The 24,305-nt window shown below is 41.5% G+C and overlaps 1 protein-coding gene across 1 annotated transcript in view; it reads right to left on the reverse strand.

Annotated features, from left to right (window-relative positions):
• Positions 1-23,403, reverse strand: part of cfap299 (cilia and flagella associated protein 299) — a gene marked incomplete at both ends in the record, with an annotated part of 91,574 nt that extends 68,171 nt beyond the window's left edge. The window contains 3 exons of the mRNA XM_083979937.1: positions 3,650-3,740; positions 18,334-18,476; positions 23,296-23,403. Coding sequence (XP_083836063.1) covers positions 3,650-3,740; positions 18,334-18,476; positions 23,296-23,403 — 342 coding nt within the window. The remainder of the gene's footprint in view (positions 1-3,649; positions 3,741-18,333; positions 18,477-23,295) is intronic.
• Positions 23,404-24,305: the final 902 nt, after the last annotated feature.

Genomic DNA, 24,305 nt, shown 5'->3' on the forward strand with positions numbered 1-24,305 from the left:
CGACACACATTCCATTCATCATAAACCGTAAGTAGAGAGACACAGGACGGTGTTAAAAGTAATGTTTGTAGTAAAAATATTCAGCTTCATGGTCAGAGGTTAAAATCTCTCCCCAGTGCATCCAAGTTTAATTAAGCATGCAGGTTTTGCCCATGATTTAAAAACACCTCCCTGGGCTCACTAATCAGTAAAGCTCCACTTCTGACGGCCGGGCAATAAACATTAAAATACCTTCCAGTCCTTCATCTGTACATTTATATTCCCCTTGTAGGCAGTAGGCTGGGGTGGCAGCAAGATAACCAAGTCATGCCAAGAAAAAGTCCTTCTTCCCAGCCACTTTCTCAAGCTCTTCCTGGAAGGAGGGGAGGGGGTTTATGAGGTATTTCCAGGCCATTTCCAGGCCGAGGAAAGATATGTAATCCAACTATCCTGAGCCCGAGGTCTGCTCCTGGGTGGGGATGTCTACAACATCCTGATCGGAGGCCCAAACCACCTCAGACCAAGAAGAAGGATCCAGGTCAGCCAACACCAGATAGATTTCCTAGCTTATGGACATTGGTAAGGTAAGAGTTCACCTCATATTTAGACTTAGAGATGTACTTTTAATGGTGATATTTATTAGAATTCCCATTTTTAATGATGTATTTATTCATTTTCTTACATGCAATTAGCAGAATTTGCACACAGCTGCCAACTCTCTTTTTCTTTCCTGGTTTCTCTGTTATGTTATGTGTGTGTTTGTGCTGTTATGTGTTTGTGCTATGAGTATGGTGTGCGAGCCACCAAATGGAATTGGCCTTTAAGGGATTAATAAAGTAGTCTTGAGTCTTGAGATTAAACTATGACTGTATTCACAACAAAAGCTTCCAAAGCGTCAAAAACGCTCGAGGGTGGGCTTCAGACAAGACAGCTTCCAAAGCAGCAAATATTTTCAGCCGCTTTGGTCGCTTGTCACGTGACTGACGTCAAAGTTCGATCGCGCTGGTCATTGGGGAGCCGAAGAACAAAAAAAAGGGAAAAAAAAGGGAGCCGAAGGACATCTTTATTCTGACTGGTTGCAGCCGAACCGTGTCATAGCCAAGTACCCTACTGTAAAGTTAACCATGGCTCAACTTCTCATCTGGTGAAGCTTTGGAAGCTTTGGAAGCTTTGGATGCTTTGGAAGCGCGCTGACACCAGTTGACGCTTTGGTCGCTCAGTGTCGCCGGGCTCTCATTGAAAATGAATAGACTTCTGGTGTTTTGACGTTTTGGAAGCTTTTGGTGTGAACGCACAGTCACAGTGGCATAAATTCTTGCTGTGTCTTGGTCGGGAGACTGGCAACACTACAAGTATCACCCCAACCCATCAGGACTCGTAGGAGATGTCAGACTAGGCAAAGAAATTCAAAATATTCTAACATGCTAGACTTTGTGTTGGGGCGTCGTAGAGAGTCGTAGAGCGTTGTAGATGGAAAATCGCTGATCGTCAGGTATGTTACACTGCACGTCTGTTAGTTGTTCATAATGGAGCCCGGCGCTGGGAATTTGTTGGCCACAACAAAATCGTGTGAAAATCAGCCTGAATTCGTGTAGTCTGATTGTTCTCAACCAGTGGTCCTATGACATTTACTGTATAGAAATGGCAAATTGTATTCAAATGTGAGCTTAAACTGCCTTATCCTTATCTACCTAAACTACAGAGGGCAACATGACGTTGTTACATATTTCTGGAAACTGCATAACTATGCTGTTGTGTTACATTATGCCAAGAAGCTACTGCATAAGAATATGATTTTTGTTCTGGAAGTTACAACTGAAAGCTCATAGTTGCCTCAAAGAGTGAATAAATGTCATAATGCAATTTAAAATGCAGTTTCTGCTGTTTCTATCAAATTTCACCCCCACCTCCCAGGACCCCAAAAAGGCTGAGAACCACCTCCTTAAGGCATGTTCTGACCATCTTCAGCCAGCTGCCCCTCCGTGTGCTGGAGGTTGTGGTCGGACTACTCAAGAGGACACTCACAATCACAAACTGGATCACAAACAGAAACTGTGATGAGGTATTAGTGGTCCAAAAAAAGGACAAACCTCTGGACAACTTGTAGTAAACACTCCAGCAGCTCATTAGTTTCCAGCTGTAGCCCCACAGGAAAGACAACAAAAGCGTTAAGGTCTCATAGTTTCAACACAAACCTCAGCCATGCCTTCCACCTTGGCACTGCAAACCTTTCAGACTGCCTCAGTGACGTCTGCCAGAGAGATGGGCAGGCTACTGTAATCCAACTCCTCCTGCTCTCCGTATCCATGGTATCAACCACCGTCTACCAGCTGCACCAATTATCTCATCTTTCCACACCAAAAACGATGCGTCACCTCAGCTCCTAACAACACACCTGACCCAGACAGTCCTAGCAGGTGATGATGATGATGAGCCCTGTTACTATGACGGCTCAGCTCAAGTCCAAAAACACTAGTGACAAACATGTTCACACATGTCTGAATGGACATACGTGATGAAATGTGTATCAAGCAGACCTTTGGAGCCACGAGAAGTTAGGGACGGGCATTCCAAGAAAAAGCACTCTTCGATAATCACCAGGAACTATTCCACCCCCCCTCTGATGGCCGTAGTGTAGTAGTCTTTCCATGTTTTTCCTTATGCTGTGCCAGTAAAAATAAGGGACATTTATATTTTTTCAGACTAGACGACAGTCTCATGAACTATTATATTTTTTTTATAATTTAATGGCTATTTGAATTTTTTGAACAATAACAACCGGTGGTAAGTAGTGCTGCATAATTAATTGTAATGTTACTGAAATTGCAGTGTGGCCAAATGCAATATCTAAATCGCAGCTGCAACTTTTTTTTTTTTGATATGGGTAAAATGTGTCACAACATTCTTGTTTTTAATGTTTGTTTCTTAGTGTTTTTTATACGAGCCTGTCAAAGACGAATTTCTGTCACGAGTGACAGACAATAAAGTTTATCTATCTATCTATCTATCTATCTATCTATCTATCTATCTATCTATCTATCTATCTATCTATCTATCTAACAATGTTGTGCACTGTCAGCACCAACAAGTGTTGTGTCGCTACAAAGACATCATCATCATTACATTCTATATGTTTTAAGTGAAAATGACCATTCACACTGAAATCACAATATATATGCTCATATATGTTATGTATATGTTTTTGCATACCACGCTACCTTTAATCCATAACTTGAACAAGTTAATATTTAAACTAATCATACACTTTATGTTGTGAAGATTCAAAGTGTTGCTGCAAGGTTAAATAAACTACATATAGCGGGGAGGGTCATAAATGCTCTTTAGATTGGGTTCGGCCCCTTCAAGGCTCCTCAGGTGAGGAGGCCCTCTTTATAAATTATTGTGCTGGCTCCATCTGAACAGCACACACAGGACGAGGTAGTTAGAGTTTGGTAAACACACTTTTATGGGCGAGAGAAGGGCGGGCAGCGGGCTCTCAGGTCTTTGGAGTAAAGGGGGTAGGGGTGGTCGGGGTGAGCTGGGGGTTGGGGGGGGCATTTCCACTCAACTTGACACAGTATGGATTCTGTTCCCATCCTAATGGAATTGCAGAAATATTTGAGGGGAATCCCATTACGTAGCAATTGGAGTGCTGTAATAATGTACTCACAGTCATTTTCCCAGTGCGGTTGGCCTCCTCGCGCTCTGCCAGGGCTTTCAGGAAGTTATCTTTGAGTTCTTTTCCTGCACTTGCCAGTGTCCTGGAAAAGACAACACTCAAACGGTTTGAAATGTTTCTCTTAACCTGAGAAAAAAAAAGTCACACAGTGCCTTAAAGGATCCTTATGGAAGCTTTTCACCCTTTAATATACTGTACTGTAGCTTCAGTGTACTCAGGCCTAACTGAACACTCACAATTACCTAAATGACCTTCATTTGCTGAATTATTTTCAAAATATATGATCAGTCAAATATCAAATCGGTTAATGCAATGAATGAATGTGCAGAAAAACAGAAGAGAGCGAGGCTGACATGCAGTCAGAGCCATGAGGCCGACTCGACCTGCTTCAAGTATGTCAGAACGCAGCACTTCACCCAACCTGCCAAGCTCCCGGGACACTCCCGAATACTCCAAATACCACCTCTTAACAGAAATGATCATAAATATTGTTGAGAGGTCAACGTTCCCGCTCTGACAGGAGAGTGAAGAGTGTAAAAAACCCACCAACGTCACAGCTGCCCGCGCCAATCTCACCAACGCAGGGCAATATTAATCAAAAGAGAGTTTAATGGCTTTATACGATACCGTGGCAGCTTTTTTTTTTTTTGCATTTCGGCTGGCCCGTTTCCATGGAAACTAGGTTCTGGCACACACCGACCGTATCCACACCTGAAATAACATTGGCACTAATATTTGAACAGTTAACACTGCAGTACCAGCAACAGAGCTCTGGCCTGCCGCCAGAATTGACTGTGCAAAAAAACTTTTCATCAGATCCACAGCGAGTGAACGTCTCACAGGCCGTAAACAGGCCGTCATGTGGTTACCAACACCGAGGGGGAGAAATGTAGAGAGGCCGTTCAGTCGAGGTACACTCATAGTACAGTATAGAGACTGATCTGAACTGAATGTGTTTGAATTGACTTTTTTTCCCATGTGTCAACTGATAAATTTACACCTCAAGTCTCATTTCAAGCACAGTATTTACTGATTAGAAACACTCAGGCCTTCTGCAACTTTGTGATGTCACAACGAGAATGACACCCGGACACATCGTCTTCTACCAGTGGTTGGATTACTTTTAACTTTTTTTTTGTATTTATTTAAAACAATCAAATAATCTAAACTAAATATCTAAACTTTTATGACAATTTAGAGTCTGGAGAGCCACATTGAGATGAGTTCTAACTTAAAACCATAAATACAGTATATCTTATTTAGGATATCAAACCCTCACATAAAAAAAAAAAAACTGAACTATGGAATATTTAAATTTCCAGTAATTCAACTTCAAAAATATTTCTTCAATTAGTGATACTGACTCTAAATTAAACATTTTACAATACCAATTCTATCAAATCCATTTTTAACACAAAGAAAGCTACAATAACCTACAAATTAGGGTGTAAACTAGTCTTTGTGCATGGATCTATATAAACAGCCAATCCAATTAGATCGTGGTCAAAGCATGCTGCATGCTGATTGGCTCACTGACACTAACTGAGCAGGATAGTATAGTACTATTGGTATTGATTCGTTGCGCAGCCCATACTTTCACATTTTCCTATCTGATGAAGTCATTGGTGTATTACACTGCAAGTGCATCATGGAAGCAAACAACCTACTTGTCTGATCATTGGGTAGTGATGAGCATCAAGTGCTTTGCTCAAGAACACTTAAACTAACTACACAGAAACAGAAGTAGCGTTTAGGAGTTTATACGCCGATACCAAAACAAAATGTTTTGCAAAACCTTTCTCTCAGAAATATAAACACGCTCCTCCACAGCTGGTCTGCATTTAACCAGAGAAGGTGGAATTCTGTGATAGGAAGCTGTGCAGGATCGTTGTCTCAATGAAATACAGTTGATTTGAATTAGGGCTAATCTGATCAAAGGAAAAGGGTAAACAGGAAGTTTTGGATAGTTGCTGCTACAGACACATTTGCTCTGAATCAAACCAGAGCGCTCGGCCTTGAACAGAAGTCATGAGGGGGAAGTCAAAATCCCAAACTTCCTTGAACACACCTGCAAGTTTGAACCGGCAACCCTCCAGTTATAAATCTGTTTCTTTCATCTTTTTACGTTACTGCTGAATATTCACAATTTTGCTGCATCCAGTCCCGTCTGCTGCTCGGGCCAACGACAAGACAAGTTCGGTTATATTCTACACTAATGGCTCCTCAGATCCGCTTTCCATTCCCAAAGCACTTTAAAAAGCCTCAACAACCACAACAAGCACGGACAAACAGCCAATTTCTGCTCTAGCTTAACATCATGGTGAAAGAGCTCAGAATCCGAATGTTTAAATTTACCAGAATTTGGAAAAGGATTGTAATTTATACTTGTCGTTTGGCCCGTGCCCCACAATGAAAGTCTTAAGAGGAATCACACGGTGGTAAAAGTGCAGGGACAGCACATATTTGGAGGCTGGAACTTCACTCCATCTCCTGAGTGAGTGAAGGATTGCTGCTGGGTCATGGGGGCCGAGGCCCCAAAGTAAACACAGGTGTTGAGGAGGCAAGTGACTGGGGTTACCCCATCCAGTAGCTAAAGCAACACACACAGTCACGGAGAGTGAATAATACTTCAGCAAAACACATGGACCGCTGCAAGTTTGAGTTTCCCGTCAATTAACAAATTTCTTATCAAGCCTCATTTAGGAGGGATAACAAGAATTTCACGATTAAATGATGGTTATTAGTGGCTAATGACGAGGTATTAAGCTAACTGTGATCTGGGCCTGTGTTTTAAGTGTCTTGTTTTTGGACTGTGGTCAAGGCAGGTGGGCCCTGGAATTATGGGAAAAAAAAAAAAAAAAAAGAATGGAGGAAGGGATGTGAACGGTCATCATCTGGCTCGTTGAAAAAAAAAAAAAGAACATCTGTCCTACAGATATAACATTATTTTTACAAAGAGTATGTTGCTGTTATGTGTCAGTTAACAGTGAGAAACACACTCAGGATCTGCTGACACTTTCCTCAACAATCTATTTACTAGTTACTATGGTTTAACAAAACAGCAAAACAGCCACACAACGTGTTGCTCAGTTACTGGTTGTTTATGCTCAAGACTATCTACATTTTCCTGGCAGTTGAACAGAAAAAAACAGTATACAGAAAATATACAGATTTCTAATTAAGCAGCAAATACTATTCAAAAATGTGAATGAGGAAGGATTTGTACCAGAAACAGCTGTTTGTTCGAAGTTGTTGGGCCAATGAACCGTGATCCATAAAGACTAAGGCTGTTGAAATGTAATCTATCGTTAGGGGCTAGAGACCCATAAATATCAAGCTAGATAAACAACAATCAATTTCTCAACAACTGTACAGCTGTAGAAACTCGATAGTGTTTCCGATCATTTCATCAATTATATACAGTACAGCACCGTTGGCAAGAATTAAAAAAATCAATCAATGCTCCACAGAGTTAATGTGACGCTTCGTCCAACCTCTGTTGGGGGGCGAACAGCTGTTACTGCACAGCGACCGTCCTTCCAAGTGTGTTTACACATGTGTAAACACAGCGTTACAGTGAAACCAGTTCAACCATACCAAAGCCCAGGCTCCTTCTTCCTGAAGCTGATGTTTTAAACTCAGTAAATGTCTAACCCCGTGAGACGTGCTCTGGATTTCCTATTTCTGTATTTCTAACATCTTTAAGCATAGGCGATTTTTCTTTTTTTAAGACAAGAATAAAAACAAGTGAAGTTCTGATGCTTCTTTGAGTCTAATCGGGGCTGATTAAAACATCCACAATGTGCTTCCTGCGAGTAGATTCTTCACAACTTGCAATATCTTGGAAATTTGGAATGGATTCCAATTGAAAAACAATTCTTTGATATAAAATTTTTAGCAATTTATGCACATGAACCCGTTATGAAACATCAACCATACTTTGCTTCCTCCAGTGCTATGTTGTCAAAGTTGACACGACTGTGTAAAACCCGGCCCGCTTGCCCTTTCACCTTTCCCTAAGTGCCTGCTGTTCGTGTGTTTGCCACCAAATATATCCACGTCCATCACCTTCAGAAGTGTGTTAACCTAAGCCTCACTGACCTACAGCCTCAACAATGATTTATCTCTGTGATGGACTCGAGAGACAATTTCATTATCTGTTTGCACAGCTGAGAGGAGGAAGGACAGCGCTGGGCCGAAGCCTTGTGACAGGCCCCAGATGAAGTGAACAATATTGATGATCTTATAGAGCAACGGCAAATGTCAGGCTCTTGGATATATTAGACATTAATTAGACTGGTTCTTTAGTGTTTTGAATGCAGGAGATGTGACGACCGAAATGACTTCAACAAGGGTCAAATTGTACAAGTTGTGAAAGTCATTTTCACTCATATCAAAATTTGCACCAGCAAGTAATTCCCTGTATAATAATAATTACGGAAATGCCATATCAAAATGTATTTGAGGAATGGGGGCCTGTGGTGTTCCTCCTTAATGCGTAGCCTTCGTTCTGCAAATAAACACTCAGCAAACTGGCGAACGAGCAGCTAATTTCACGTCACGTCGGGTAAAAAGACGTTGTGCTCCGAAAACTAATTTCTCCTTGTATTCTGGAGACGGATTAGCAGATTGAAGCTTTCATTAGCCGGCAGCTTTTGACAGTATGACAGATGGGAACTTTCAATAATACGGTGATTTCTTCAGAAACAACACATACTGTACCAGAGTATTTTTCCTGAGTGCTTGGGAAAATGAATCTTATGGAAAATATTATTTTGGGCTGGTGGACGTCAAGGGAAATTCCACACAGCATGACAATTTACTTTATTTTGGGCTTTTTCTAAAATCCTCTGTCACCTCTGATTACAATGAGCTGAATGTATCAGTTACACATGTGCTACGCATGATATTCTACCTGAGTTTTCTTTGTGTATTGTGGCCACGTTGGCTTTTGGGGGGGTTGGGGGGTGTTGCACATTGTGCGTTTCGTGCTGCTTGCGAACTGCATGTTTTTTTGGGTGCGGATCAAAGGAAATCATTGTCATCTTTTTCATGCTGACTTCTTTTTGAAGCAAACTTTTAGACGCGTTCCATTCGGGGAGCGTGTCGTGCAAATCCTTCAATATTGAAAGATTGATATCCTACTGCCGTCCAAGCAGTGACAGAAAGAGACATAGAGGTTGTGGGATGTGTAGATAGAGCCACGGGAAGCCTCCACGTCTTTGAGAAGATCATCTTCTTCAGAGGGAGTAGGTCCTGAAGGGAGGGAGCAGGCCCTCACCGCTGAGTGGCTGTCTGTCTCGCACATGTCTACTAGTGTGGTTTCTCCATCATCAGTTTATTAGCTTACATTGTAATGCAAAGCAACACATATGAAATCATTTAAAAGTTATTTCTCAACTCATTTCAACTGCTGATTAGCGAAGAATTTCCTTAGCAAGAAAATTCTTACAGGTTTATTTCTGGTTTATAAACTGCTGGAACTACTCAGGAGCCGGGACTCCATCCAAACCTATGGAGTCATGCTCACGCTCCGAAATCAATTAAAACAAGGTGGCAATAATTCAACGACAGATGAGAGACCCCCCCCCCTTCCCTCCAGACCTTGCCTCCTGGAGAACCTTGTAGGCCACTTAATCCGTGACACTCATCCTCCTTAGGAGTACAAAGGAGAAGACGATTGTGCGGCCTGGTAGCCTGATGGGAAAAGCTGTGATGTGGAAACCATTTCCTGCCCTTTATCAGGGGCACTTAGCCATAGTCTGCTGGGTGTGGTGTGGTGAGAGCGAGGCGGCCTCTATCACGTACGGTCAAAAATAGCACATCAACACGGCTTCGCTCTTCCTTCCATCTGAAGAAGTGAGATGCTGCAAAGTGGGATTTAATCAGCAAACGTGTTCAGCTTTATCATTTCTGCTTTATCATATCTGATCAGTGGCTCATATCACCGCTGCCCATTGGAAATGCAACAGATCTTTGGGCTAATGTTGGGGAGATTAACCAACAAAGAGACATTTAGAACCTCATCATGTGTCTCCGATCTTGTCCAACTAACGGCCCATGGATCTCACTCCAGAGTTTTCAAGTCCCTTTAATGGACACTTCTGGTTTAGTTAAGAAACGTCTACATTGCATTTCGGTCTGGACAGAATGAAATGGAGATCCTTGGAAACAAACTATGCAGACACCTGCCTCACCTCCTGATTGGGTCTTATTAGTCCTAACTAACGGACAGTGGTGGACACCAACCAGAGGTAACACCACCAACTTAAAGGGACTACGAGGAGATTCGGAAAGCGATTTCCCATGAGTCTCCGCGCGCACGGTGAAATTCTTGGACGGGCGCAAGACGGACAAAAGTGAAAACATTTGCCAAGAATGTTTTCATTGATGAAGTCGGAGGTTGGAAGACGATCAGATACCGTCATAGTTCCGACCATAAACAATGTCAACTAGCGATCCGACGGCATTATTCCCGATCTGCCGGGCAGTGGCCCAGGAAACCGAAACTAGGAAATGCTGGACGAGTCAACCACTAAATAATAATATCATAATAACTATAAAGACAAAACGATATATATTTATCAAATATGGACCCATTAACAAGTGGTAACGTAGATTCATCCACATTAATATGAGACTCTTTTATAACCAAAAGCAAACTCCTCGGGTCCCTTTAAAAAGGCCTGTATTTTAAGCTTTGCCGGTCTTTTATTTAAAGTGTTAAACTATTTAAGCAGATATATTTGCGGTTTTGAGAACCAAAAATCGTCACAATGCAGCTTTACATCTCCTTACGTTTCTCTAGTAGGAGGTCTAATAACAACAAGATGGTGAGCCGATCAGAGTAGAGTACTAATATAGACAACATGGGACCTTTAATCACTTGAAACATAATCAAACTGTCAAATATGAAAAGTGCAAGGCTCAATAAAAAAAAGAAGAAACCACGTAGCACCAATAATCACAAGTCATCACAGTGTTTTGATGATTTATGCTGATGAAGTCACATAATTCAGTCCTAATTGGAACCTTGAGTGGTTGCGTCACAAAACCGCAAAAAATATTAATCAACTATCAATGATGCAATAACATAAACATTCCCTATAACTTTGTTGTGCAATACTTCAATAGATAGGGATCATTCCAGGTATACACTTTTCTTTATAATTATTATTATTTTTTTTTTCAGATATATTCCAGGTATACTTTAATTAAAGGGATAGTTCACCCAAAATTGAAATCCTCCGTGCCTTCTCTGAGTTACAGGGGGGTCCACGCAGCAGTATTTGTCCATATAATGGTTGTAAATGGTGCTCACTTTTCTTCGTCCAAAAAGACACACCAAAAAACATCCAGATACCTCCATACAGTTCATCTGTAATGTCCCTCTTGTATTGAAGCCCCGACATGAGAAATTGTTCCAAAAAAAATTAAATAATTCTATATTTTAAGCTTGTTTGTAGCGGAAGCTCCTAGTGTCTCAGTTCGCTGCTCTTCCTGTGTCAAATCTCGCGTGATTTGCACTGACCGGCGGAATAATTTCTCATGTCGGGGCTTCAATACAAGAGGGACATTACAGACTAGCAGTATGGAGGTATTTGGATGTTTTTTGGTGTGTCTTTTTGGACGAAGAAAAGTGAGTACCATTCACAACCATTATATGGACAAATGCTGTGGCGCGGACCCCCCCGTAACTCCGAGAAGGCACGGAGGACTCTGAAAATTCTCCCAAATTTGAATTTTGGGTGAACTATCCCTTTAAGAGGCTACAGCCATGGCTGATCCCAGTCCTACCCTTTCTGTGTTTGTCCAGAATTAGCATTTTGCTACTGTAAGAATTAAAGTGTGAATGTAAATAGCCAGTTTGACGCTGCAGCGATTCAATACAAGCAGAACACAGTGAAACCAGGAAGCCGCTGGGTCCACCTGCCTGCACCTTTGACAAAAATCTCTACAACACTTTTAGTTGGGATTATTTTCTTAAAATAAATCACAATATTTTTCTTGGTGTCTTTGATGCAGCCCTAGAGCGAGGACACATGCTTCATTTATCAAGTCATTAATATGAAATATGAAATGACTGTTAAAAAGTGGCAACATCCAGGTCAAACAGCAGCGTGTTATTTATTATCTGCTGCACCAGCTGCTGCTGAACTGCCGCGTGTGTTGATGTATGTGCTGTGCGGTGGGATGTGGTGGTGAGCCTAAGCCTGGCAGGATGTGTGTCTCTCTGGACAGAGCTTGCAGGGGAGAGAGCTCCAAATTTACACACCCGTCCAAAATCGCAAAGTGCAAGGAAGGCAATTGGCTTGACAGCAAATGTAATAGAGACTGCAAAACCTCGTCGCCCGAGGGCCCTCGCCAGAGTAGCAGCGGAGGAGAGTGGCGGTGGTTTGGCTCGCTAAAAATGAGCCTATGGGATCAGCTTTGTGAGGCTTCTCATGTCAGTCACATCCACAATCTTATTTTCGCTAAGCATCTGGAGGCTGGATCCGAGCGAGTGAAATGTATTCGCCGTGCGTGTTTCGTGGCACTGGTTTTACTTGGCGCAGCGAGTGATGGCTCACTTTTAATATAGAGGAGCGAGTTAGAGAGAGCGGAGAATTCTTGAGGCGGACTGTAAAAACGTAGCAGCAGCACAATGGACAATGAGCATGGCTGTGGTTTGCGCTGTGGGGAGATCGCGGGGAGCCTGATGGAAACCTCGCAGCGCTGCCGTGAGCACACGCGAGGTCAGGACATATGCTGACATGGACTTCTGGGCCCGAGCCAGAGCCGGAGCAGGCAGGAAATGGAGGCCTCACGTCTGCTCAGCAGCGCTCCCCTTCTCCTCTTTGTTTGTCTCTGACTTTTTAGATCAAATGTTATTCTTATTCCGAGATGAAAAAATGCTAAACTGTTGAGACTTCTTAATTTGGGGGGTGTATTCGATATTCACGGGCAACATCTGGCAGTTTGAGAATATTACATAAAAAGAACAAGATATTTATGTTCTGCCGTGGTAAAAAGTCGTGACATGACACTACTATGGCCTACATCTTTAAATTGTTCTTGAACACTTCATTTCATCAAATCTGACCCCATGGTTCAGATTCAAATCATTTCAGGACCTTGTTATCAGATTGATTTAGATTCATCTTTCCACAGTTTAATTAACACAAGTTGACCAAACATCAGAAGATTGTTCATCAAAAACATCTGTTTTTTTTTTTGTTTTTTTTTAATCTAAATTCCAACAGGGAACTGGTCTTCAACAGCTATTGATTGTGACGACCTGTTTGGTTTCTCGCTAACCAAACAACCACACAACATGACTAAGCATCTCATTCATTGAAGTTTCCTTTCCTTTTTTTCCCTCTTCAATAACGTATTGAATTTCACTTATGTCTGACGAGAGCACCGGGCCTTTTGTTTGGTCTTTTTTTTTTTTTTACCCCCCCTCCTTTTCCTCCCCCTCACAGCCTCACAAGCTGTCAGGAGGAAGCGTGTTGTCCTTAAGAATGAGACAGGGCAACAACAGGGCAAACATCTGATTAGCATTCACGGCGCTATCTCCACTCCCTTGGTATTTTATTACCACAGGTGCAGGGGCATTCATTGATCAGATGCACGCTACAGGCGAGGTTCGGCCTTAATTGAAAACAGCTCTATTTATACACCTGCAGGCACTAAAGGTCTCCAAGGGCGCGAGGGGAGGTTACAAAGAAGAGAAAGGAAGGGGGGGGAAAACACAGAGCAGTGACAGAGCAGTGAAAAAAGACATGCCTCAGGAGACATAGGTTAAAGTGATAGTTCACCCAAAATTCAAATTTCACTCATTATCTACTCACCCTCATGTCGACTAAGAGCTGTGAGAATTTTCAGAGTCCTCCGTGCCTTCTCTGAGTTACGGGGGGGGTCCGCGCAGCAGTATTTGTCCATATAATGGTTGTCGATGGATAGCAACTTTCTTCGTCCAAAAAGACACACCAAAAAACATCCAAATACCTCCATGTCTGTAATGTCCCTCTTGTATTGAAGCCCCGACATGAGAAATTGTTCCGCCGGTCAGTGCAAATCATGCAAGATTTGCACTGACACAGGAAGAGCAGTGAACCGAGACACTGGGAGCTTCCGCTACAAACAAGCTTAAAATATAGACTTATTTAATTTTTTTCGGAACAATTTCTCATGTTGGGGCTTCAATACAAGAGGGACATTACAGACGAGCAGTATGGAGGTATTTGGATGTTTTTTGGTGTGTCTTTTTGGACGAAGAAAGTTGGTATCCATTCACAACCATTATATGGACAAATACTGCTGCGCAGACCCCCCCGTAACTCAGAGAAGCCACGGAGGACTCTGAAAATTCTCACAGCTCTTAGTCGACATGAGGGTGAGTAGATAATGAGTGAAATTTGAATTTTGGGTGAACTATCCCTTTAAGGCCTACAGAGGCATTCCCAAAACAGCATGGAGGAAGAGTGTGCAAGTGCAAAAAGTCAGCAAAATTTTGAAGTAAATAATAAACGTAAATCCAAATCGATGGCTGTTCCCAACTCCTCACTTTGTTTTCTTTTTCTTCGTCTTCTTCTTTTGCAGCCAGCGATTTACTACATTTAGGTTGTTTACCGTGCAGCTGCCAGCTTTTTGTGGCGGCGGTCAGCAGTGAACACTGTACTGATTGTGCTCAGCCACTTTGCAGGTGGTACATTGCATCCTGGGGGCCCGTGTTTTCACAGTGCGACCATAACAGGGGGGTCAGGGGGTCAGTTTGGTGGAAGTCCAATCAGAAAAACCACAGAGGAAAGAGCAATCTGCATTGAGACAGAGAGGAGAGAGAGAGAGGCATTTTGAGGGGGGGGCACACGACTTAAACTGACCACTTTTGATGGAAAAAGTCTGCGAGTGCTGCACTTTTTTTTTCCTTTTTTTTCTGTCTTGTCAAGGTCTTTTGCAAGATGTCAAATTTTCAAGGGTGGGAAAGCAATTAAAGCTGTTAATTATTTCAAAAACCACATATATATACAAAACACATGTCGGCTCGTAGTCACCTACAGGTTGTTAGCTTTGGAGCCGTAATCCAAACAGCAGGTGAAACGTAATAAGATTTTTCACACAAGTGTCACGAGGTCAAATAATGACTGACAAAAATGTAAGGAAGCCTCAAAGACAAGCAGACGTATCGGATTATTATTTAATGTTAAAAAAAAAAAAAAAAAAAAATTACATTAATTTGCTATAAGCTATCATTTACCTAGAACAGGATCGCGTCCAATGTAAAGTGTTTTCCTTTTGAAATAGCATAACACCGCTGGTTAATTACCTTGGAGGCGATTCAAAACCCACTTGCTGCGGTCCGGTCGGCTCAGAACAACAACACTCGGCGAGACGCTTCTGAGTGATGTCTTTCCCAGCGACGTCCGATTATTAACGGAGCATTTCCATCTGTCCACTGCAGGAGCGCCCATCAAAAACAAAACCAGGCCATAATTGATCATGGCAAAGGACAACAACCAAAAATAAAATTTAAAAAAAGGATGTAGGCGCTGGTTTAGCACCAAACATCTCTGGTGGTTCCACAGTCGTTAAAAAAGGAAACTGGAAGCAACTCTGCTCCATTTTTTAAATTTTTTATTTTTTTTTTTACTCTTTGTGGTGTTGACGCTCAGTAAACACGTGGTTAAGGAAAGAAAAAAAGTTGCATTGGTTTTGCACGGCTGGATCCAAGTGTGAAAATACTACAGCAAGATATTCAGCTCCTGCAGTTAAATTGATTCATTGTTTTTTTGTGTGTGTGTGTTCGCTGATTGTGTTTAAAGAAATCTGGAGTTTGTTTGATCATGTGGGACTGAAACTGCAGTCAGAAAGATCACACATCATCTACAACACTGGTTTCCATTGATTGCAATGACTTTTTTTTTTTTTTTTTTTTTTTTTAATACTGACACCAATGCAGTAGTCAGGTTTCCATCGCAGTTTTGTGCAAAACAGAAATTGACAAACTACATCTGTGAGTTGGTTTCCGTTTACATTATGTGAGTTAATACAACAACTGATTCGGTTTGAACTGGTTCCCTAAGGGCCATGGTGCAACGACTTGAATATGCAAGTGTTTCCTTTTTCAGTTTTTTTGCAAAACGTATTGATTTCTGGAGTAGTCTGGAAAGCCCACCTGATGACTGACAAGGTTTTTTTTCACGTTTCAAGTTTTCATTTAACGTAGGCCAAGGTTCTTTCTGTAAAATGATTGATAATATACCGCCACCTACTATGAAGCAGCAATACAGAAAAACGCAATATATTACATGTCAGTATTTATTTTAGATGATTTATTATGGTGTAGCTCTGGAATCCATTGTGAATCCACTACAAACTACAGCAGCCGTCGTAAAAAAAAAAAACCCGCAAAGCTTTCGAGCCTACACGAGGTGAGAATTTGATACTCGTACTCGTAGATCTTCCTTTTTTCAAATCAGCGAGTCTGACTGGATGTTGTGTCGATCGTGTATCCAGGACGCACACGCAAACACATCTCATTCAGGATGGCGGCCTTTCAAAAACAGAGTCCACAGACATGGATGTAGATCTTGGAAACGGAACAGACTACTGTGTATATAACATCCCAGTGTTCCCGTACAACATTTCCCTGGATCCTGCTGGGACAAGATGAAAGGCTTTGTGGCCTAATATCACTGTAACTGCAGGTGTGGAGGCTCCCATTTCACCAGTGTCACTGATGTTCACAGACGTTTGGAGGAAGAGGGAGGGGGGAGGAGGGAGGCAACGGTGAGACATCTGCACGTTTGGATAAGCATCTGAGGGTTCAATCAAATGCAACACCTAGCAGGTAAATGTTTGGATACTCCAAAGCCGTGTGTGTGTGTGTGTATGTGTGTGTGTGGTGAATGGTCTTATTTGGAGTCTGTTCTGGCTTGTCATCAAAGGAGATACCACAGCCACATGGCTTTATCAAGAATGAGAACAAAATCTGTGTGATCACTTTCCTCGGGAGGGGCCGCCCGCTCTGCACAGCTCTCCAGTTTGTAGTTGTTGTCATTCAGTGCATTTTTTTTTTTTTTAATCTGAATTTGGACAGATGGGGCGAATAAAAGTCTTTTTCCATGCAGGTCATGTACCTGACGTCTGGCTCTTATTTGTAGGATGTAATTTGCTGTTTGACTTTGTCATAATAAATTCAATATCTTTAGACTTTGATCAGACAAAACAAGGAAACAGAAAGGAAAGGCATCAGGTGGACTAAGAGATGGTAAATGTTTTTTTATCACTATCTTTCTAACTCAATCAAGTGATTAATCAGTAAAGTAATTAGCAAATTAAATGATAGTGAAGATATTAATCTTTAGTTGCATTGGTGTTTTTTTAGACAGCACATTTCTACAAACATTTCAAACCTGCACAGTTATTAACTCGCTCTGTTTTTGCAGCTCTCAGTAGATTTTGAGTGCATTCACACTTTGTTTAAAATTCACCTCACTGTCTGCCTGAATAGATAATTAAAGGTCCCATATTGTATAGAATTAGATGTGTGCTGTCATTATTGATTAGCTCTAGGTTCTATATTAATACTGTGAAAGTGTCAAAGCCTCAGTCCACAGAGAAATGCATTATGCACACAGCCTGTATTCAGAAACTGAGCCTTAAAACCAGCCGTCAGGACTTCCTGTCACTTTGTGATGTCACAACTAAACAAGTCACCAAGCCCCGCCCACCTGGATCCATAATCCAACCTTACAGGAATTAATTCCTACCTTTTTTACCTCAAATCTGCTCTATCTTTATTGAAACACCCAGAAAACAGCCAATCAGAATCGGAGCCTTAGACTGTTTCTGATTTTTTTTACAGCTAAAAAAAATGTATCTTCTTATGGAATCGACGTTTCAAATAAAACAAGAACAGCGTAAATCAGTGGGACTTTTTCCTGTAACACAATGTACCATTATTCAACAATACACATACATTCAGCCAGAACATTTCTCCTCTGTTTCTTGCAACTGTCAAGACATGGGGACAATAACAACACACCCACACCACCTCGGGCCACTTGAGGCAAAAAAAAAAAAAAAAACCCACTGCTATTTTCTGTCTGAAACACTGTTTTTGTCCAGTGCTAGTGCCCAGTACTATTTACCGTATGTAGCAACACAAAAAAACAGCAATCGCACAATATCTAATCAGACTCCACTGGGAGCGAGTTAAGAGCCACTTTTCTGTCGTATATATCCGTTTATAAAATTACAACCAGACCCGACTTGGAGCTGAAACTGAGCCGAGACTTCACAACGCTCCCAGCTTCCACCACCGCAGCAGACAGATAAATTCTGGGTGAAAAAAGACTTGAGGATCACTCACTGAAAGAAATATTATTCTTTCACACTGCATCGGTAGCTATTAACCACAGGACACCGACTCCAAGAGGCTGAAACCAGAGGAGCAACTTTTCTTCTCCTCGCCCGCACTGACTGATTGATTCCCAGATTTCACCGACCACATTCAGACTCTAACACAAACCAAACTTCATTCTCAGAGTCTCCTGATATTCTATGTAGCATCTGCCTGGTGATTAGTGTGAGGTTGTCTCCCTTGTTAGTCATTGCAGACCACACCTCAGTGAGCCTGGTGGTGGTGGAGGAGGTGGTGGTGGGTTAGGAGGAGGGGGGGGTTAACTCACATTGGCCGGCTCCTGTTGTACAGAGCGTTGCTCCTCGCAGCCTCTGCAGCCTGTGCAGCTGCTTTCTTCTCCTCGAATTCCTCCCTGCTCAGGACCGTGCCCTTGTGGCCGTGCTCCACCAGCTCACGAGCCAACTCCCTGCTCTGCAACAGACGAGGGAGAGGGAGAGGAGTCAGTCAAGGAGAGGGGACATGGCCCGCAGTCACATCTGGAGACTGTTGGAGGTTTTTGGTATTGAAATGTGGTGTAACGGTGCAACAAACAAGTGTTTTTTTGTTTTTATTGTTAAATATTTAAAGGTCTTGTGTTGTATAAAGGGAGATATGATTTTTTTTTTATCATAAAGCAGCTTTAGGTTCTATATTAATACTGTGAAAGTATCAAAACCTCAGTCCACAAAGAAATGCCCCCAGCCTGTATTCAGAAATGAGCCTTAAAACCAGCCAGTCAGGACTTCCTGTCACTTTGTGATGTCACAACTAAGCAGTCACCACTCAACTATGCCCCCAAGTCCCGACCGCCTGGACCCCCCATCCAACCTTTTGCATTAGGCCTATTTGTTCACCTAAACATCTACACTATATTTCTACTCAATCCCTCAGAAAACAGTCAGCCAATCAGAAGAGAGGCCCATTCTGATTGGCTGACACCGACCTCCAGAGAGAAAAGCCTGAAAAGGAGATGTAAAACCACACTGAGATGGTTTATGGCTTGAGAAAAAAAAACTAAAAACACAGATTTATCTTCTCACATATCAACACTTCAAATAAAAACACAGAAGACAAGGAAAATATTTGAGCTTTAAAAGTTATGAAAAATGCCGGTGAGATTTTCTCTGAACTCAAGGTGTCATCTTCAGCCCCAAAAACATAAAGATGCTCAATTCACCATGTCAGAAAAGAGAGTTTAAAGCCACAACAGAAGAATATTTGGTATTTTTTTACTTGACAAATGACCTAAACTATTAATTCTCCTTTGATTGATGCATCAGTGGCTGGTTTAGATAAAACATAAATCCAGATTGTCTTACATCCTGGATCTGAGTCCTGCTCATTAATCACCGCTGCAAGAGATGAAATTAGATATTATGTCAACCACGGACTAAGATTTTTGGATTTACTCACCACTAAAGCCTTTTTAGCTTAAAGATGTTATTTTACCTCCCTACCCCAAAATGTGGAAGCGATATCCTGCTCTGCAACACCACAAGCTGCAGATACAGTTCAGTTTTGTGGTTTCAGTGTGATTTCATGCATACACACACAGGTCCATTCATGTTCTAAGTGTGTGTGTGTGTCTCTGTAGTAGGGATTGTTAGCTACATTATTCCAATCACCGTTTGCAGAGCCACCGTCATTAAAGCCAAGCCATAAAGTCATCATCTAAAAACCAAATCTTGCTGTCAAATCCATGTGGCTTGTCAGATCAAAGCTTCTGCCACATGTCCTCCTACCCAAAATCCTCGCAGCCGGGCCCGTGTCCGCACCCGAGAGGAAAAGTTATATTTTCCTTCAACTTTGATGTGGCTCACCAGAAATGAGTCTCAGACATTTGCCCGGTCCTAAAATTGGCCTGAAAATCATTGTCTTCATTTTCAAGGCTCATTGAATAAGTCTATTTGAATGAACTGCTTCTTACCGTCGACACACCAGGACTTGGACTAATGCTCCACAACGTCGACGGCCAAGGCCACAGTGACTTTGTAATACGACCTGGTTGCTAACTACCTCGGTTCCCTGAGTTCACGCTCATAGTTTGTGACAAGTCCCTAAAATTACATAATCTGCAGGGGGGGGGGGGGGCGAAAAAAATAGGTTTATAATTAGCTGATTTATCAGAAAGTAGGCGTCATCGTCGGCGTGACCGCACAGGTTAGATGACCCGGACTGACTGGGTTCTGTCACAACACAGGGGTGATTGAGTTTGATATGATTGACTGCAGCTGATTATCAGGTCAGATAGGACACGCTCTCTTCTCTGTGTGGACACAGGTGTTCAAACAAAGTGGCCAAAGCAGCAGCAGCAGCAGCAGCAGCAGCAGCTTGGTATATCATTAACAAGGGTGCCATCTACTGGCCGAAGGCAGGACTGCCTGTTTCTGACATGCAGGTTGACTGAAACCTGCACAGTTATAAGCTGTAAACATAAACTCTGACACCTCCATTTGAAATAATGGTAAATGTAAACATGGACTTTAATTGTGTGTCAGCCAGCTTTATTTTAAGGGCATAATGAGGTTAACATGTTGAACACTACAGGCCAAAAGTTTGGAAGCATCTTCAAGTTTCTGTTCACAATGTCTTTCTTAAAATTAGTTCTATGGATTTTGGGAATTTACTGCATGATCAAACTTTGCTTTTCATTGATATGCACTTCATTTGATGTTACTGAATAAATGTTAAAGGGATACTTCACCGAAAATCGATAATTCACCAATCATCTACTCACCGTCATGCCAAGGAAGGGTTTGGAGAACTTTCAGAGTCATCAAAACGCTTTAGGAGTTCCAGGGGGGGTCCAGCTGGCAACGGATTTTCATATAATGGCGACGGATAGAGCTCACTTTTGAATCGTCCAAAACACACACTATGAAACATCCAGATACCTCCATACTGCTCGTCTGTACTGACCCAAGTGTCCTGAAGCCGCCGCATGAATAAGTTGTTCTGAAAAAAAATTATTTGACCTCTGTTTTTAGTGTTGTTGTAGCAGTAGCTGCACGAGATGTGCAAGATTTGCTGCGAGATGTTCGTTCGTCGTTGTAAACCATGGAAACCATATATGATGTAAACACAGAAGAACATCTTGCAGCAAATCTTGCGTAGTCACTGGGAGCTACTGCTACAACAAGGATAAAAACAGAGATCACATACATTTTTTCCAAACAACTTTTTCCTGTGGCGGCTTCAGGACACTTGGGTCAGTACAGACGAGCAGTATGGAGGTATCTGGATGTTTCATAGTGTGTGGTTTGAACCATTCAATAGTGAACTCTATCCGCCGCCATTATATGAAAATCCGTTGCCAGCTGGACCCCCCCTGGGACTCCTAATGCGTTTCGATGACTCAGAAAGTTCTCCAAACCCTTCCTTGGCATGATGGCGAGTAGAAAATTGGTGAATTATCGATTTTGGGTGAAGTAATCCCTTCAACAGAATAAAGAGGGTTGAGAAGATTTGCAAAATCACAACTTCAGTGCAAAAACAAATCACAATTTTCATTATTCACTTTAGCTCTTTGGCTTTTGGGAGTTTGCATACAACAGTCCCGATAAATCTCAACTGTTTTCATATGTCTGACAAACTACCACAGAATTGGCTGGAAAGAAACAGGAGTGCAAGAGTACAGACTTGTACACTGAAAAAAGAAATTGCAAAACGCAGAATGGTGTCCAACAAAGGAGTTCACTACACCCCGAGAAGACTAGAAGAAGAAACTAGAAGTTATGATGATAGAAAAAGGTCAGTGAAACGAAAAATGGTTTGTCCCCCTCACGCCTCAGACCTCCCTCCAGTTGAGCTTGTGTGGGACAAACTGGATCGATCAGTCAGAAAAGTGCATCCCACGAATCAGCAGTCTCTCAATGATGAACTTACATAAGAAAGCTTGGAGTGCAATTCCTGGCACATACCTTCAAAAACTTGTGGAACGAATGCCTCGTGTTGAGTTTACTTTGAAGAAAGCAAACTCTAAGCACGACAAACCCAAATACCTGATAATTATAGTAAAAATGTATTTGGATAAGTGACTCTTTATATAACATTCATGTTTTTTTTGTTAGTCATCAATGAAACTATCTTTGTTTTAAAAATGTGATATTCCTTCCAAACTTTTGACCTGTGTTGTGTATGTTGTAATAATAATGATTGACATAAAGTGAGACTTCTGAATTATTGGACATTTTATTTGAATGGTGGATCATTTTGGTTTCATTTAACAGATTTCAGTGCCTTGTTGTGGTGTTTTACCTTTTTTTCCCAATCCTAATACTTTTACTATGAATCCTCCATGGGTGGTGCTCTCAATAAAGACTGAATGAATGAGTACTATGGTAATAGTGGCAATGAGGCAGACCATTATGTAAAAGTGCACCTATAGGACTTGGTGTAAATTCTGTTCATTGTGTTTGATACCTACAATCCATTGACCTATTACTAATTAAGTCCTGGTTTTGGTTTTATAACAAAAATATCTATATAATAACATATTACTCTTTCCATTTTCAATTAAAAGACTTTAAATAACCATATCAGTTGTATCTTCCATAGTTTTAAACGCTGCTACCAAGCCTGTGTGCGACTGCCACCTAGCGTCTGTCCGTAGGTACTACACCAACAAACCCTAAACTCCTGTTACAGTTCACATTTGTACAACTCCATATAGTGCTATAAATACAGTAAAATTAATGTTAGTCAATGAAAACTGTCAACAAAATAACGAGAGATGTCGGCGATGACAATAATACAAACACTCACTCTTTATATTTCATTTTAACGACGGATCCCCGTGGGCCAGACTCCATTCACAATTTTAGCAACCGTGTTACTTTGCTAGTTAGCAACAAAAAAGTCAGCTTTTAACGTCCAATAAAACAGATTAACAATTGTAAGAACACCATGTTCAATTCGGCTATCATCTAACTATTTTTAAACGACAGATAATCCCGTAAAAATCAATTTAAAACCAACTTTCTAGCTGTCGTGGTCGTGGTAGGCCAGAACAAGGTTATAGCTGAAACAAACGATGTTTTATTGTTTATAGGACCGAATAAGATTATTTGTTTCACGCCGAATGAAAGACAGGATGTTGGAGATTCAGAAAACTTGTCACAACTTGTGTTTTATCAACATGAACTTTTACAAAATGGCCCAAAAAACTTAAATTGACAACTTTATCAAGGCGGTTCTGACGCAGTACAGAGAGGGCAGACGTCAACATTTTGTACCTGTGCCACTCACTCACCTGTAGGTAAAGTAAATCCATCCGCGTTACTTTGGAGTCCAGGTAATCCTCGTAGGTTTTAAACCGAGTGATTGAATCGTGAAAACGCGCGGCCGTGCTGTACTCCATCATGTTCACGTGCTCTGTGTTGTACACGGTGCTGCCATAGCAACCAACCCGGAAGTCCTAAAAACAAACAAACCACACACAACACAAAAATGGCCTCTTAAATAGTGTCCGGTCAAAACCATAGACTGTAAAAGGTCAAAACATACAATTCCTCCAGCTGGCACTTATTAAAAAATGGACAGCACTTGTTCAGTTTATCGCACAAATTAATTCATATTTTTTCTTTTTTCTTTTCTTTTCTTTTCTTTTTTTTTTTTGAAGAGGGCCTAGAAAAAGTCATAGCCTACTTAGGATGTTGTTTCCTGTGGTTCCCCCCTGTCAAAAATAAAGAGCAGAAAACTTACTTACCTCAGAGCTAAATCGTTTTTGTTTTTTTGTTTGTTTGTGTGTTAGTTTATAGCCTAACAAAGACGATGCATAGGCTACTACACAACACAAAGACATTTGCCAGGAATTAGCTACCACTACATAGTTAACTAGGCTATCACTGTGCCAACATTTCTCCAAGAAGGGTTTGACTTTCTACCTACAAAACTAAAATTCATATTCATAGACTGTATCATTTAGCCTACAATCATTCTTGAATTGCATTTCTCACATTCAAGTAGGCCTATTTTTTCTATATTCTACTGAGGTTGTGCGTTCCATCGTTATTCATTTTATAAAGTCCTTTAACCTGTTGTTCAAACAAAAACAATTGGGTTTTCTGTACTTTCCAGTTCATGAGTGTAATGCATTAGTGTTAGTAGGCTAGTTGTTGTACTGCATCCGATTTCACACCACTAATCTTTACTGTTTAACCAGTGTTAATTCTGATGGCCTACGCTGCAGGCAGCCATAGAGAATTAGTGGCTATACCACATGTGATAACAGACTGTGGAGTGGACTCTGCCTGTCGTCCA

The sequence above is a fragment of the Trachurus trachurus genome, assembly GCF_905171665.1.
Source record: "Trachurus trachurus genome assembly, chromosome: 9".
Classification (NCBI taxonomy): domain Eukaryota; kingdom Metazoa; phylum Chordata; class Actinopteri; order Carangiformes; family Carangidae; genus Trachurus; species Trachurus trachurus.